Source organism: Vombatus ursinus, unplaced genomic scaffold, assembly GCF_900497805.2.
Source record: "Vombatus ursinus unplaced genomic scaffold, bare-nosed wombat genome assembly UNPS02014803.1, whole genome shotgun sequence".
NCBI classification, from domain to species: domain Eukaryota; kingdom Metazoa; phylum Chordata; class Mammalia; order Diprotodontia; family Vombatidae; genus Vombatus; species Vombatus ursinus.
This window is the reverse complement of record NW_020954581.1, coordinates 5532985-5550355: the sequence shown is the minus strand read 5'-3', so window position 1 is coordinate 5550355 and position 17371 is coordinate 5532985. Positions and strand designations below refer to the sequence as shown.

At 36.5% G+C, this 17371-nt stretch overlaps 1 protein-coding gene across 8 annotated transcripts in view; it reads left to right on the top strand.

Moving 5' to 3' along the window:
* Positions 1 to 10072, top strand: part of ADGRL2 (adhesion G protein-coupled receptor L2) — an 834153-nt gene extending 824081 nt beyond the window's left edge. For 4 of the 8 annotated variants that reach the window (XM_027873936.1, XM_027873937.1, XM_027873934.1 and 1 more), the window contains 4 exons: positions 914 to 1042; positions 1531 to 1627; positions 3844 to 3972; positions 7447 to 10072. In XM_027873936.1, the coding sequence (XP_027729737.1) occupies positions 914 to 1042; positions 1531 to 1627; positions 3844 to 3972; positions 7447 to 8201 (1110 nt within the window). In that variant the 3' untranslated portion in view covers positions 8202 to 10072. Of the gene's footprint in view, positions 1 to 913; positions 1043 to 1530; positions 1628 to 3843; positions 3973 to 4240; positions 4323 to 7446 lie in introns of all 8 variants that reach the window. The other 4 variants (XM_027873941.1, XM_027873942.1, XM_027873939.1 and 1 more) reach the window with 2 other exon arrangements.
* Positions 10073 to 17371: the final 7299 nt, after the last annotated feature.

Sequence of the window (17371 nt, the reverse complement as noted above, 5' to 3'; positions counted from 1 at the left end):
TTAATAAGTTTATTGTTGTTGTTATTGTGTGCTAATGAGGAGAATGGGCATCTTCACATTTCTGCACTAAATGTTAAAGTTGGTAATGTCAAAAGGTGAGAAAAGCACTCCAGTCAAATTAATGGCAAATGTACCAACACACATGCCATCTGCATTCTTTTCAGAGTAGTTTTATCATTTAAAAGAGGAGGTTACCTGAAAAACTCTGCAAATGCATAAAATATAGAGCAAAGAGATTTATTTGTTGACCCGAAGTAGAACAATCTGAAGATTGTGAAGGTTTAAATGACTGAATTACTGGCTGTTTGAATGGATCTGAAAAAGGGAGACCCTAAGTTTGAATTTCCTTCATCCTAGAGAGGAGTTTTCTTAGCATGTAATAAATAGCAAGTAATTAGGTAAACTTGATAGTAAGGTCCACTTTTGCAAAGAAATTTTTTTTAAGACAATAATAACTAGATTAGTAAATGGAGCTGTTGACTGTTTGTATTAGGTTAGCTGGTATGAAGGCTATATTAGCATGTTGGATATAGTTAATTTTCTTAACAGTTGTGCGTTTTCCTAAAGTGCTTTTCTATGCTCTGTCATCTTGTAGAAAATCAAATTCTTTTGTATTTAAGTATGTATTAAATATATGTATATATTGTGTCCTCCATTATGATGTGAGCTCCTTGAGGAAAGGGACTCTTAAAAAAAATCAACTCTAACTTGTACATATCTAGTTTTTTGCATGTTATCTCCCCATTTAGAATGTAATCTCCTTGAGGGCAGGGACTGTTTTTTTGTTTTGCTTTGTTTTTCATTTACTTGTATCCCTAGCATTTATCCCAGTGTCTGGCACAGAGTAAATATTTAGTAAATGTTTATTCACAGACTGACACTTAGATCAATTTTGCCATTTATTCAACTGCAGGTACGCAAGGAATATGGCAAGTGCTTTCGACATTCATATTGCTGTGGGGGGCTACCAACTGAGAGTCCTCATAGTTCAGTGAAGGCATCAACCACAAGAACTAGCGCCCGATATTCCTCTGGCACACAGGTAACAAAGAGTTTGACAGCATCTTTTAATTAACCTTATTTATAGAAAGCCTACTGAGACATGTTCTGTTCAGATGCACTAATTGTCTTCTCATTATAATGATCTAGGTGGCAAATACTTGGTGTTTTTTTTTTCCTTACATTTTGGTTGTGTGTACATTTTAAATATTTCTTTAAGGTTTTTTTTTTTTAATTTTCCTTATACAAACACCAATTTCCTATTATGACAGTAAGTTATGACAAAAGAACCTGCAGTGTCTTTTATCCATTTGGAAATCAGTAGCTTGAGTTCTTCACAACATAAAAACATATACCTTCTTAAATTTGAACTCAGAAGCAACATAGATGTTTAACAGTGGCAACAGATAACCCCGAAGGATCAGGATGAGGGAAAAACCAGTGTGTGTTCCTAGTGGGGCTGTGCTCTAGCAAACAATCTGCATGGAACCTAAAATATAATATCTCTGTCTTCTTGCTTTCTGTCAACAGAGTCGTATAAGAAGGATGTGGAATGACACTGTGAGAAAACAGTCAGAATCTTCCTTTATCTCAGGTGACATCAATAGCACTTCAACACTTAATCAAGGTCAGTTACTAGTAATGGTTTGGATTTGAAGTTAGTGCAGTTTTGTAGTATTTGTCAGTTTCAAAGAATCTTGTCTTGGAGGAAACTTGTAAATGATATTTTTTTTTCTTAAGACATCAATTTTCATGTTTCATAAGAAGATGTAAAAATCCTGTTCAGTCACCTTATCTCACTACTTGAGGTTCATTTATTCCATTTGATAGAAAGCACACTTAAATAACTTCCACCAATAATTCCACCAATAATTTAAATAGGATGCAAGAGCATAATTCCTGACTATTAAAAACATATTAATGAGACCAATGCTGAAACAAATAAATCATTGAAAACATACGTTCAAATGATGTTTTTCCAGTGAAATCAAATTGACATTCTCTCTAACCAAGAGACATTTATAAAAGTTTTCCTCCTAAAATATTGATATAATTAACATAATTACTATTCCCACTAAACAATGTCAACTTTTACAATGACAATTCTAATTAGTGAAGTTCTTATTATTTGAACATTTCTTTCAAAAAACGAAACTTAAATGTTAACAGCAAAGCTGCAGTAAATCCTGCCTGATATGGAATAAAATTAAAATACATGAGACAGTACATGAAAAAAATTTTTTTTTCTGTTTGAGTTGTTATTTCTGCATTCGTCTGGATTGCAACTTTAGGAAATTATGACATAAATCAATCTAATTGTTACTTAAATTAAGCCACTATCAAATAAGATTAGCATAATCTGTCAATAAAGGAATTCTCTACTGAACTCTAAACATTTCTCCTATCTAGAATAAAATAACTCCAGTAGGATAAAAACATAAATATTTAAAATATAATATCTTTTTTGCTTTTGCCTGAAAGAAAGCCTAATAAATTTAAATTTAGCATGAAAATTCAGATGACATTTTCACTCTCTTTGGACATGTAAAATATCCAGGTAATACCAATTTGGCTGCAGTACAGCGCATCTGAAAACAACTTAAGTTGTATTTTATCTTAATGAGGTGCCCAAACTAATGTATTCAAGAAGGGGCATGAATATACTTTTTGTCACTATTCTGTCAAGTCTCTCCATTAATCTTTGGAGGAGGGGGCGGAGAGAGGGCAGAGGAGTAGTCATACCTTGAGGACTAAGGCCAACTGGTGGTCAGTTGTGGTTTTAAGCTAATGTTAATGTTAGCTATGTTAAAATCATATGACAGAAAGTACTAGAAGGTTTGTAAATGGTGAATTAAAATGAGTAGGATGTATGTTTATTATGCTTGCTAAAGTTTAATCAGTCAAAGTAGCTATCTTAAAGGGAATGAGGTATTCAAGTATTTATTTTGGAAAAAAAATGTCAGCATGAGCCTCCTAGCCTGATTGTGTGTGTGGGAATGGTCTAATCCTTCCAAATAGAAGCATTGAGGTTTGTTTCTCTGCATGTGTGCTTGGGCTTATACTAAGAGAGGCTTTTTGCAGAGTATGTCCTTCCCTCTACTTGTTGGTAAAAATTAGTTTTCCTCTTCCCTTTTGCCTGAGTTTGAATTAACACAGATGTTTTCATAAGGGATAAACCCCACACCTGTAAATTCGTAAAGTTTGAAATTCCCCATTCGGGGCCCTCAGTGGTTAAAGTTATTAATATGAAGCAGTAACATCTTGAAATGTAGTGTTGCTACCTCTGTATTCAGTTGCCATTCTTGTTTATTTGGGGCTTTGTATAAATTAGTAAATGTCATTTTCCGCAGGTGTTTACTTTGGGGATTTAGAAAGCACCTGTGGATTGCCAACAAAGCGACCCTCTCCCTTTCTCCTTCAAATTACTAGTTCAAATACAATCAGGAAGTCCCTGAAGAATGTCATTTGACAACTTAAGCCAGAGATGTGGCACAGTATATACACCACACTTGGAGTTAGTGAGGCCAGGCCTAGATTCAAGACCCACTTCTTACACTTAGTTGATTTTTGACTATAAGCAAGTCACTTAAAACTGCCTCAACTCTGTTTCTTCGACTGTTAATTGAGGACTCAAATGCCTCTAGGGTCTAGAACCTGCCCCTGGGGTTGTTGTTAAATGAGCTAATGTGTATGAAGCACTTTGCCAACTTCAAAGCGCTATATAAATAAATGTTGGTTGTTATTTATCAATACAGAAAATGCTTTAATGAAGCTGTCTGGCCAAAATAAGAGGACTGATGGTTTGTTTTTTGTTTTTTGTTTTTTTCTGTTTCTTTGCTTTAGGGATGACTGGCAATTACCTACTAACAAACCCTCTTCTTCGACCCCACGGCACTAACAATCCCTATAACACATTGCTCGCTGAAACAGTTGTATGTAATGCCCCTTCTGCTCCTGTATTTAACTCACCAGGTGTGCTTATACTTACTGAATAAAACTAGTTGTTGTTTTTGTTGTTTTTTTTTTTTGCTCCTAAACAAAAACTTCCTTTCTTGCTATTTTTTTCCCCCTTTCTGAGATAGAAACTCAAGTTTTCATATCCTTAGAATGCATTCTGAATTTTTCAGTCTTCAGAAACATTATGGTATTGCCTGTGCCAGGCTTCTAAAACTGCACTATATTATAGTAATGCCTGAGACATAGGAATATTTACCAATCCTTATCCATGTTTTTAACGCAGGTGGCATAAATCTTAATATACTATTACAGGACTGACATCACATGGTCCGAGAGCCCATCTTCAAGATATATATCACTTAGAGGTATCATGTCTATGTAATATAAGGTTCAGTTAACTCTAAAGCTTGCTGAGAAAAATCTGCTTATAGGGCTGAGTAGATGATAAAGGCAATTTAGATGCCAAGGTGTGGGAAACCACATCTGGCATTGAGGATAAACAAACTATAGTATAGTGCAGCTTTATGTTAGTTTTGTTGTTGCCGTTTTGTTCATGTTGAAGTTATTGTTGTTTTCCTTAGGAAAACTTTTTTGGTTTTTTGCTGAAAGTTAATATTAGAACAGTTTAGATATAATTGGGGTGGAGGTGGTGGGGTTGTCACTAACTCACTTTCTGTTGTTACTGTATTTTTCAGTAATTGCTTTTTTCTAACTTGCAGAATAAGCCATAACTTTAATGTATCTGTTTAGTCAGGATTTTGTTGAAAGTTACAATATAATTGCCACTAGTATAATGTAATCTTGATTCAAGCCTGATATTTGCGGATGTAGAAAACACAAAACTTTGTTTCCGTTTTTTTCTTTCAAGTCGCTTTTTAACTTAACTGCAGTTTCTATTTTCATTCTCTTGTTTTCTTACTTTTCCTTACGCTCTCCTCTAGCAACCTACAGAGAGACAAGTATGGGAGTAAAACTTAACTTTGCCTATCAAATGTAAATTTTTTCAGCATGATTTTTAATGGGCACAATTAAAACATTACTAGCAGTCATGAAGTAGACTCAGCGGGCAAGTGGTTCACAATTTGCAACTAAAAATGATCCCAAATTCAAACAGTACTACTGTACTGTACTGCCTTTTTCTTAATAATAAAAGGTCTGTAGCAAATGCTGATGATAATTGAGGATATTCAATGCTGAAATAATTTGCTGCTTAAAACTGAAGTACCGCCAAGCAAAAAAATGCTTAATAATTTACTTATCATTTCTGCATTCCCACAGTAATCTTGCTACAGGCTATGGAAAAGACTTCAAGTGAATTACCTGAACTTGGGCAGAAAATGTTGCCTCTTCAAAACCAGTCAAAATGTGCTTAAATCTGCAGTATATCATAGAAAACACTTCCTATATGATCCAGCTTAATAGTGTATCTATTTAGCAGAGATGAAAAGAAAAAAATATGAAAAGGCCTCCCTAGAGGAAATGAATACTAGCATGTGTGGTCCATGTGTCACTCATCACATGCCACATGCCTTGGTATTGGTAAATCTTTTTAGGAAAAATTAATTTAAAGGATATGTGAAATTTCAGAACTATGGAAATCTAATCAGAACTAAAAGTGAGGTCTCATCTCGATTGATTTATTACATGTGGATCATGCAAGTATGTAGAATTATTTGTAAATTTTCCTAATGTTAACATTAGGCCAATAGTATTCCAATAATTTTAAGACCATTAGGAATTTAATTCCTTTTGTCACCCTGGTCTTCTCTTAACAACAATGGAAAGACCCTTTTGATTAAAAAAATGTTCAGTTTTCTAGGATAATCTGCAGCTTTAAGGGTAGAAAGAGGGCAAAAAAAAGAAAATTACCTAATTTTTTTTTTTATCAATTAAAGATATTTCTTATACTCCTCCAAGCCTTGCATATAATGCAGCAGCCTCTCACAGTGGTCAGTTTCATTCCAATAACATCACTTCATTTTTTTTTTCCAGACATATATGTAGCCAAGTGGTTTTCTAGGAATTGACATAATAACAACCTAGGTTCCATGGTGCAGACCTTTCAGTTTGTCCCCCCCTCCCCAAAAAAAAAAAAATTTTTTTTTTTTTTTCGTTTCTTTGCCTGGGAAGCACTGTGATGTCTTAGTTTACATGTTTATGTGTCTGTAGAGAAAATAAAACTCTTATCCAATAAGAGCATGTTACCATAATTTTTCTTTTTCCCTCTTAAACCTTTTTTCATATCTTCAGCAAACTTACCCAATCTGTCATTCTTTCAGAAGCTAAAGTTAGCCAAGGCTGACACCCTTTTCCCATTCCACAGCTGATATTTATTCTTTGGTTTAATTTCGGTGACCCATACTTACAGAAATTCCTAACATTTCTGCATCTGACCTCCATGCCCATGGTATCTGTGGGCCTTACTCTTAATTACCTTGTGCTGGCTCATTCAGTGCTGTCACTGTGACTGATGCGGACTGCAGGGTTGCAGGCAAACTTTGACCTTTAGAAGCCTGAGGCCATTACTGGTAGAGAGAATATTAGTGCAAAAAAAAAAAAAAATACATTAAGTGGAAATTAAAAAAAAAAAAAAGGCTGCTATTGCTGGTAATTTAATTTGCTGAACCCTTGCTCTGACTAAGTTGCTGAGAAGCTTAGAAATTCTTCATCATGTTACAATAAATCATTTTACTTTCTTTTATATATCAGCTACTCTTAGGCCAGATAGCCTGAGCAGACAGACATGATGTGAGTTGTCCAAAGTGAGTCATTCCACCTGCTGTCTATCGTGTTGTTGGATGGTGCTTGTGGGCCCTGGTCCCATTAGTGTGAGAGATGGCTGTTCTTGTTTAACATGAATTCTTTGTATTTGTCCATTTTTTTCATTCTTTCCTTTTTCTCATCTCCAGAAAAAAAAAAAAAAGGAAATGTTAGAAACATCGTTAAAGTAGTTGCTTGCAAGTTATGTGGGTTTATGTTGTACATTTGCCTTTGGTTTTTTTGTATGTGACTTATTCCTTTTTGATTTAGTGTTGTTTAGGACAAATCCTGTCAATTTTATTTTTAGAAACCATGGTGTTGTACTTAAAAATGTAAATGTCACAAAAGAATTGCTTTGCATTACATATGCAAGGGCATGGAGTGAAGAGTTCCTTGGGAAAGGATCAAAGAATTGACACAGAAATTTAATAACTGTTGTTTCCCCTGAAATTGATTAACTAAGATTCCATTCCATTCCCACCCCCACCTTCCCTGGGAAATCAGTATTATTCCTTAACACCTTTTTCCTATCACATAAGGGGTACAACGTAGGTTTCCAATGGGAAATGCTGGAAAACTTGCCACATCTCAAGCATTGGCTTACAAATATAACTTTGTCCTGAACTACATTAAAAAGTCTTGTACAAAAAAAAAAAAAAAAAAAAAAAGACATCACCTAGGAAGGGGGAACATTGTCAGTTAACCCAGAATCTCCTTTTTCTCTTCCAGGACATTCACTGAACAATGCCAGGGATACAAGTGCTATGGATACTCTACCGCTAAATGGTAACTTCTATAATAGCTACTCACTGCGTAACGGGGACTACAGTGAGAGTGTACAAGTTGTAGATTGTGGACTCAGCCTGAATGATACCGCTTTTGAGAAAATGATCATTTCGGAATTAGTGCACAACAACTTGCGAGGCAGCGGCAAGAATCATAACCTGGAGCGTACGCTCCCCGCCAAGCCCGTGATCGGGGGCAGTAGCAGTGAAGATGATGCGATAGTGGCAGATGCCTCATCTTTAATGCATAGTGACAACCCGGGACTAGAGCTGCACCACCGGGAACTCGAGGCCCCTCTCATTCCTCAGCGGACTCACTCCCTTCTGTACCAACCACAGAAGAAAGTGACGACCGAGGGAACTGACAGCTACGTCTCGCAGCTGACAGCGGACACGGAGGACCACCTGCAGTCCCCCAACAGAGACTCTCTTTACACAAGCATGCCCAACCTTAGAGACTCTCCGTACCCAGAGAGCAGCCCTGATGCGGAAGAAGACCTCTCTCCCTCCAGGAGGAGCGAGAATGAGGACATTTACTATAAAAGCATGCCAAATCTGGGAGCTGGCCATCAGCTTCAAATGTACTACCAGATCAGCAGGGGAAACAGTGATGGTTATATTATTCCCATTAACAAAGAAGGGTGTATCCCAGAAGGAGATGTTAGGGAAGGACAAATGCAATTAGTGACAAGTCTTTAGTAGTATAGGAAAGAAATTCTAAGGGCCACACGCAAGTATTTAAAAGAAACAAACAAAACAAAACAAAGGAAAAAAAAGACTCACTTGGCCCTATCCACCTCCCTCCAATCTGCTTGAAGAGACAACCTCTGTTGACCTGTGGTTCTCCAGTAAGAGAGAGATTACTGGACCTTGCAGTTCTGTGAATTTTTATATAACATACAGAAAAAAAATTTAAAAAAAAACTTTGTATATACACAGAGTATACTAAAATGAATTATTTGTTACAAAGAAAAGAGATACCAACGAGGTATTTTAAAGATTTCTTCTGCTGCTGAGTTCATAGAAATTGCGAAAGAAGCGAATCAGATCTCCCCCAGCCATTTTACTGCAGCAGTCTCTGAACTCACTTTGTAAATATGGCTGCACCATTTTTGTAGGCCTGCATTGTATTATATACAAGGCGTAGGCTTTAAAATCCTGTGGGACAAATTTACTGTACCTTACCGTTTCTGACGAGACTTGGAAAAGCAGGAGAGAGATTCTGCATTCGCGTGCAGTCCACTGCAAATCTTTCCCATTAAGGCAAAGATTGAAAACATGTCTAACCACTAGCAATCAAGCCACAGGCCTTATTTCATATATTTCCTCAACTGTACAATGAACTGTTCTCATGAGAAGAAAAAAATGGCTAAAGAAATTATATTTTGTTCTATTGCTAGGGTAAAATGAAATACATTTGTGTCCAACTGAAATATAATTGTCATTAAAAATAATTTTAAAGAGTTTGGAGAAAATATTGTGAAAAGCTCTTGGTTGCACATATGTTATAAAATGTTTTTCTTACACTTTGTCATAGTAGTATGTTTAAAAAAAAAAGACAAATTCTACTCATTTTCACTTATTTTCCACTGTAAACAGTGTTCTGCTTTGACAAGTTAGTCTTTATTCTTACATTTAAATTTCTTATTGCCAAAAGAACATATTTTATGGGGAGAAATCTCTTTGAAGCCAGTTATGCCATGCCTTGCACAAATTTGGTGAAATCTAGGAAAAAAAAAGATTGTATGTCATTCCTCTGTTCATTCTTGCACAGGGGGCAGAGAGGGCACTGGACACTTCTCACAAACTTTCTAGTGAACAAAAGGTGCCTGTCCTTTTTTTAAAAAAATAAAATAAAACATAAATATTACTCTTCCATATTCCTTCTGCCTATATTTAGTAATTAATTTATTTTATGATAAAGTTCTAATGAAATGTAAATTGTTTCAGCAAAATTCTGCTTTTCTTTTCATCCTTTTGTGTAAACCTGTTAATAATGAGCCCGTCACTAATATCCAATGTAAAGTTTAACACCTGTTTGACAGTAAATAAATGTGAATTTTTTCAAGTAGTTAAATGTGCATTATTATGTATCATATGTAATTGGCATTAATTAACACACTGGCCCATTTTTTTTAAAAGTCATTGATTGAGTATTACTCTCATTCATGAATTTTCCTATATCAGTAAAGTGACATGATTTCAGCTGCTTATATGGTATCTAGAAATTAAAGTGTATTTCTGTTCTAGTCATCACTAAAATGACTCAGATCAACTCTGGAAAAATTACTAGATGCACTTGCATTTACGTAACTTTGTTTTTTTGTTTTTTGTTTTTTTAAACTGGACTCAGCACCAATACTAAAGTTACAAACTCTATATTTGGCTGCCTGTAATTGTCATTCTTAAAATATAAGATTATCAGCAATGGAGAGGAGGAATTCTTAAAACAAAGTTTTAAAGTCTCAGCACTCTGTGGGTGCGGTTTTGCTATGATGGAAATGATGTCATTCACAAGTTCAACAATTATATAATTGAATCTCAGCAATAAAGGTTTTTCCTGACTAACACTGTGAGCATTTAGACTGAATTCCTCTCAAACTAAGTGATTCTCTTTAGTCCTTCCACTAACTTAGAAACCAATTATATCTGTATAGGATCTGCCTTAGTCATTTAAAAAAGAGTAAATGAAGTGATAAGCAATGTGGCATATTAGGTAGCAAATTGGTTGGGAGTCAGGAAGACTTGAGTTTAAGTACTGCCTTTGACACATACTCTATTTGACATTGGACCAATCCCAACCTCTCAGAGTCCCACGCCAACTTTTTAAGACTGTACAGTGTATTGTTCTCATCTACACTACTAGAGGTAGTTTCATCATAGAATTCTTTATACCACTGAAATAAAGGGTCTGCCCCCCACACACATACCTATTCCCCAAATGAGATAATGTGAAATAGGTACATATGCATATATATCTCTCTCTCTATATATATATATCTACATGTAGATATATCTTGGTAGGCATTCATATATGCTGAAATATTTTAAATGAGTATATTAAATATTAAGATGGGATTATACAGAGGGAAATTGTGTTGTTGTTAATTACATCAATGCCTCAAAAGAATTAGACCAAAAAAAACTGAAGAATTATTTTGTATTTAGTGTTCATGTTTAGATTTAATGGAATTTCCTTTTCCCAAAACAATGAGTATTTTTTTTCTATGTCAGTTTCGTTTGTAGATTTCCTGCTGTGTTTTTTTTTTAAAATAGTTAACAAAGGTCATATAATTACATGGTCAAACATTTTTTTTTCTCCTTTTAAAATGTGTTTTTTTTTTTTTTAACTTTCATAGCCTGGAGCTATCACAATGTCATACTGTTTTCTATCAGCTTTCTAAAGCTAACCAGGGTCAAACTGGGTCAGTAATAAATAAGAGAACTACAAGAAAGAAAAAGTTTTGCAAGCAGTTTTGATTATTCAGTTGGCAAGACGTTTTTCCCCATTAAGTCAATTTAGAGCATGTCACGAAAAGTTACTAGTTGATTTTGCTACCTCTTAGATGGAATTTAGTACTGCCTGTAAGAATAAAAATAACAATTCATATTTAAATGCTTTAAGTTACACAGTCCACTTTTCTTCAAAATGTCACTGTAACCTCTAGTCACTAAGGACACGTGTAGAATGGTAGCAAAAAAAAAAAACTGCATGTTTTAATCATAACAAGCAAGAACACTGTATCCACATTTATAAAAGTTGTGGGAGGTCAGTGTAGACAGCACTCAAAAAATACATGATTTTAATCAATTTCTCCCAAGTTCTATCTAGGAAGAGCTTCTTAAGCACAAAATTGTTGACATACTGGCTATATTTCATTATTGATTGAATTCCAGTTGGCATCCCATTTGCAATTTGATCCATCTAGTAGTCTTTACATAAAAAGGCAATCCTCATATCTTGGGATCCGTCACACCATTATGTCTGTGATAGTATTATGTTTATCCAAAGGCAGTCAGTGTTAGTGGGAAAGTAAGTGTTGTCCCATTAGTATCTCCATAATTCAACTTAGAAGGCTGTCCTGGTTAAAAGGGGGAGAAAAATTAATCTTGGTTTATTTTGTACTCTCTGCAAACTTCCCCCCCCCCCAGCTTAAACTGGTTTATGATCCCTTTGTATTATTACTCCCTCTGTTACATGAAGAAGGGTCTTCATCTCATAAACAGTTGTACCCCACATTTGAAAATGTAGAAAATTTTTCCGATGGATTATTTGAATATGTATTGTCAACCCTGATGCTTAGACCAATTGAGTATTATGTACTCCAAATGGAATGGAAAGATAGTTTTCTCTAATGTTACAGTTTTCATAAAACATTTATTGTGTGTCTGTATAGGGCAAAATTGCAATTAAAATATGTAAGGACCAAAACCAGAAAGCTTTTGAACATTGTGAACTCAGCGTCGGAAAAATGGGTTATTTTAGCAGTGGTTTGTGGGCTATTCCAAATTATTCAATCTACTTTTGCAAATGAAAAGCAATTTTTGTTAGACTATCTTTCATACTGCCTCCTTCAAACTTTTAAAACTCGGTAACAGTTTTTACATCTAGGAAAATTTACTTTCGGCACAAAGCCTTTTGTTTAACATTTCAGTTGAGTATGAGATGTTGCTTACAGTTAACTACCTCAGATTCAAAGCCTGAAAATTTTCCTCAAACTTGAGTCATGAAAAAGTCTACCCATTTTCCATGTTATTAATATTTTTATTCTAAAGGCAGTGCTCTTCTTAATGTTTTATCATTATGACTATACTGAGAACAAGATAACAAACTGTTATCCTCAATCCAGAACATGTCCTTTTTCCATGATGCCATTGCATTAACCTCAGTCCTTTCTTTGGAAGTTACTGGCATGTGGGGCACAGGTCATGAGACTGGAGAGCCTGATGAAGTCAGTCTGAATGCTTGCTGGCCAGAAGGCTTTGTGACTGCTTAGAGCCAGCCAGTCAGAAGTGGAGTGCTGGGAGTACCCACAGTAGGAAACACATTAGTCTTGACAATGTCTCCTTGCATTAGAGCTGGAGAATGAGTGGCCAGGGAAGAAGGAGTGAGTGTGCAGATTACTTCATGACAGGTCCAATCGTGATGCAGATTATCTGGTATGAGAATATTTCTTGCTGGCTCATCATAGTTCTTTTGTCAGTGAGAGTGGATGCAAAAATGACATCTCCGTGCCCAGCCTCCATAGCTTGCGATGTTTATGCACGGCATTCCTTGCTCGGCATCTCAATTTAGTGCTTATCACTAGTGTATTATTCCAAAAATATTATGGGATTAATGTGAAATCTTGGAATTTTTCCAAGTTCATTTGAAGGCACTTTGGCCACTTTTTCATGGTCTGAGTAACATCTCTTTGTCATCCTCCATTAATAATCTGCTGCAAGGGCACCGTGTAATTAGGCTAATTAAATGTGCTCTAAGCATTTTTCCCCCTGAATATTGGCCATAGACTGCTCCTCATCTTCCATAAGGCTTCTCTGGAGTCTTCAACCTTTTACTTACAGCATTGTCATTTATCAAGCTTATAGTTTTAGAGAAACATGAAGCTTTGGAGCTGGAAGGGAATTCCAAAGATCAACCAGTCCAGGACTCTCATTTTAAAAAAGAGGAGATCGAGGCTCATAAAAATGAAGGGACTTACCAAAGGTCATCCAGTTGGCTAGGATTACAGTCCAATTGTCCTGCCTCCTGGTTCTCCATAGAATGGAAGCTCAATGAGGGCAGGAGCTGTTTCAAGTTGACTTTGTTTACCTGGGACTAGCTCAATGCCTTTTATGGAATAGACGTTGAATAAATGTTGAATTAAATTGAGCTTTTCACCAACACTGAACTACATTGATGACTTGTGGCTGGTGTGATCTAGAGGGTAGGAACTTTGATCTTTTGTATTCCCATTGTATAGCACAGAGCATGGCGCATAGTATGTACTCAGTAAATGCTGCCTTATTGATTGATAGGTTTCAGTACCCTCTGTCAGATGGCACCATTATTTTTTGGTGGTTGAACAGTGCTTAAAATTAAGAAAATGAAATCAAAGGAAGGAATTTTTTGTGTGAACTTACATGTCTTTTTATTAATAACTGATGAAATGAAGTAAGAGACTGAGCACAATTCACAGACCTGTGCTGTCTTACTTAGATTGCCAGTTTAATAATGTCATTGGAGTTAATTATATCCATATCCATGTATCTATAGATATTGAAGCCTTGAAGCTCCAGTGAGATTCGTATCTATATCTATATCTGGGTGAATCTCACTGAAGCCTCAAGGATGAAATCACAGAATGTTAAAGCTGAAAGGTATCTTTAAAATCACCTAGTTCAAACCCCGTGGTTTTTACAGATGATAAAACTGAGAGGTGAAGTTCCATTTAGGATGTAGGAAACTGGAATTCCCCATCAGAAAAGAGTATGTGGCCAGAACAATAATAGCCAACAATTATTGGAGCACCTACCTCAATATCTTGCTGGTGAATGTATTTTTACTTTTGTCTCACAGTTGTACAGATAGTAAGTAGCATAGATGGGAAACGAAGCTTAATATTTGGACTCATAAAAACCAGTGTATTTTATTTCATCATATGTACTGCTTTTATACCCCACAAACCAAACCACACAGTGTCAGCACACATTAAAGGCATGGTCAGGAATGAGCCATTTCTAATGGGTCTTCTGAAATGTCTCACCAAAGCAAAGGATGATCTCAAAGATTCCTTTGAGATACAGCATGAAAGTGTAAATGGATAAAATGCACAATTTTAAAGCTGAAACACTTGAGTTTGAATTCTGCCTCAGACACTTGCAAGCTGTGTGGCCCTGAACAAGACTCTGCCCACTCCAATCCACCCTCTGCTCAGCTGGGAAAGTGATTTTTCTAAAGGGTGGGTCTGATAATGCTATCCCCTACTGAGATCCAGGTTCTCAGCACATATTCTATGATCTCACAGTACTGGTCTTGCTGTTTCTCAAAAATGACACTAGACTGCATTTTTGTGTCGGCTATGCCCTATGATAGAATTTGTGCATTACCCCTTCTCTACCTCTTAGTTTTCCTTCCAGTCTCAGCTCAAATGTTAATTTCCTCGGGAGACCTATTCCCTTCTGCGACCAGTGCCTTCTCCTGTCAAATTACCTTCCAAATACTCCAAAATTATCTAGTATTTACCTAGTTGCTTATACGTGTATCAGAGTGCAGCACCTTGAGGAGAGGGATTTGGTGGTGGTGGTGGTGGTGGTGGTGGTGGTGGTTTATTTGTTTTGCCTTTCTTTATATCCCCAGTGCTTAGGACTTAATGAGTAAGTACTTAATAAATGCTTGTTGCTGACTGACTGATTGAAGGAACTGCCTTGAGTCTCAGTTTCTCCATCTGTTAAATTGGTATAATAATAGCATTTCACAATGTTATTATGGAGATCAAATGAGATCCTGTAAAAAAAAAAAGTGCTTTCCAAACCATAAAGCTCTACATAAATGTCAGTTGTAAACATTATTATTAACTTAACACTTTTTAAGTGTTTCAGGTTGCTTGAACTGAATCCAAGAGGCAGCAATGGCTGTAGTCATTGGGCATTAGATCAGGATGCTGATCATCTCATAGGACATTCCCCATTGCTTCCCTGGGATAGTCAATATGGGTATTCTAAAAGCAGATTAGATAAAGGATTCCTAGCATCCTAGGTAATTAAAATTGCTACCTAATTCTTATAGGTGTCTCAGCTCAGCTACATCTTTTACCCTTGTCCTCTAATCTTGCTTAACTTTTCTGGGCCTTAATTTCCTCATCTGTAAAATGAGAGGCTTCATGAGGACTCTTCCAACTCCATTTCTGTAATCTTAACAAAACACTCCATGTGGGAAATGGAGAACTTCTCCCATAGCCCATATTCCCATCCTTTCTTGGGAGTGGAAGCAGAGGGAATTTTGGCAAGTCCAATAGATCTAGAAAGGAAAATCAGGACAAACGAACCAATGGTACATTATATACACACGTTGTCTCCCCTAATAGAAGGTAAAATCCCTGAGATCATGAATTGTTTCATTTTTCTCTTTTCTTTCCTTCCTTCCTTGCTTCCTTCCTTCCTCCTCATCCGTCTTTGTATTTGCTAGTAGGGATAAAGAAGAGGTCTAGGCAATATGATGTAGAAAAATTTGAGAAAGGGAAGAAAGGCACTTATGTCTGCGGGGATTGGGGTATGTAACATGGAGGAGGTGATGTCTGATCCAACCTTTGAATGAAACTAATGATCCTGAAAGTCAAAGAAAAGGAAGGAGTGCATTCCAGATGCATGGGTAGCTTGGGCAAATAGATGTAAGAGAGGGAATGTTGAGTTGGGGGGCAGCTACTAATCTGGTTTGTCTGGAACATTGTGTGAAAGTGAATGTTGGGAAATAAGATTGGAAAAGTAGATCGAAACCAGATTGTGTAGTGTCTTAAATGCTAAGCTAGCATGTTTGTATTTTATCCTAGAGGCAATAAGGGAACCACTGAAGGTCTGGGAGACTGAGGAGTGACATGATCATACTTGTGCTTTAGGAAAATTATTTTGACAACCATGTAAAGGATGAATTGTGGAGAGTAGATACTGGAGGCAGTAAAATCAATTAGAAGCATAACTTTAAAATTCAGGTGAAGGGTGATGGGAACTTGAACTCATATGAACTCACCTGAAGCCGAGGTGTGTGATGGCAGCATGACAGAGAGAAAAAATCAGTTGCAAGAAATATTGTGAAGGAAGATTGCACTGGAGTTTATATCTGATTGGTGCTAGGGTCTTGGGGAATGCGTAAGAAAGAGGCAGAATCAAAGATGATTCCAAGGTTTCAAGCCAAAGTAACAGAGGATGGTAGCAACAGCAATAGAAATAGAGAAGAAAGATGGTAAGTTCAATTTGGGATGCATTCAGTATAGTGTGTCAGTGAAACATCCTGGTAGCACTGTCCAGAGGGTAGTTGGAGATGTAGGAGTTTCAATCAATCAAACATCTATTAAGAACCTTTTTTTTTTTTTTGTAGGTCTTGCACTGTGCTAAGTGCTGGGTGGGGATATAAAGACAGAAGCAAAATAGATTCTGCCTTCACTAGATCCTATTAGAGAGCCTCTAACCTTAAAAAGTTAGAGGGGGAAGAATATGTACATATATTAGTAACAATTTACAAGACTACCCAAATCAAGTGCAAAGTACCTTAGAGTGGAAGGCACCAAAAGAAGAGGAGACCAGGAAAGGTCTCCCACTGTAAATATGTGAACTGAGCCCTGAAGGAAACCAGAGATCCCAGGAGTGATTGATGAGGAAAAAGAGCATTCCATATATGGGACAGAGTTAGTGCTAAGGCATCAAGAAGGGAGATGGAGCATCCATGAGTGATGCTCATCTTGCACTATAAAGAGTATGGAGAGGAGAAGTATAAGTATGGGGAAGATAAGGAGAGGTCAGGTTAAGAACCACTGGTGTTTATTGAGTAAAGGAATAACGTGGTCAAATCTGTGCTTTAGGAAAATCACTTGGACAGCTGAGGGAAGGATAGATTGAAGTGCAGGGAAACTTGAGGCAGGGAGACTAACTAGCAAGCTATTGTAAGAGACCAGAGAGGAAGTGATGGGGACCTGCACGGGGTGGGGGGGGGGGGTGACTATGTGAATAGAGAGAAGGAGACTTGTAAAAGGGATGTTATAAAGGAAGAAATGACAAGATTTAATGATGTATTGGATATGTGGAGGGAGAGAAAGTAAGGAATCAAGAATGGCATTAAGGCTGTGAACCTGAATGGTGGCATTTTCAATAGTCACAATGCAATGGAGTTCAGCAGG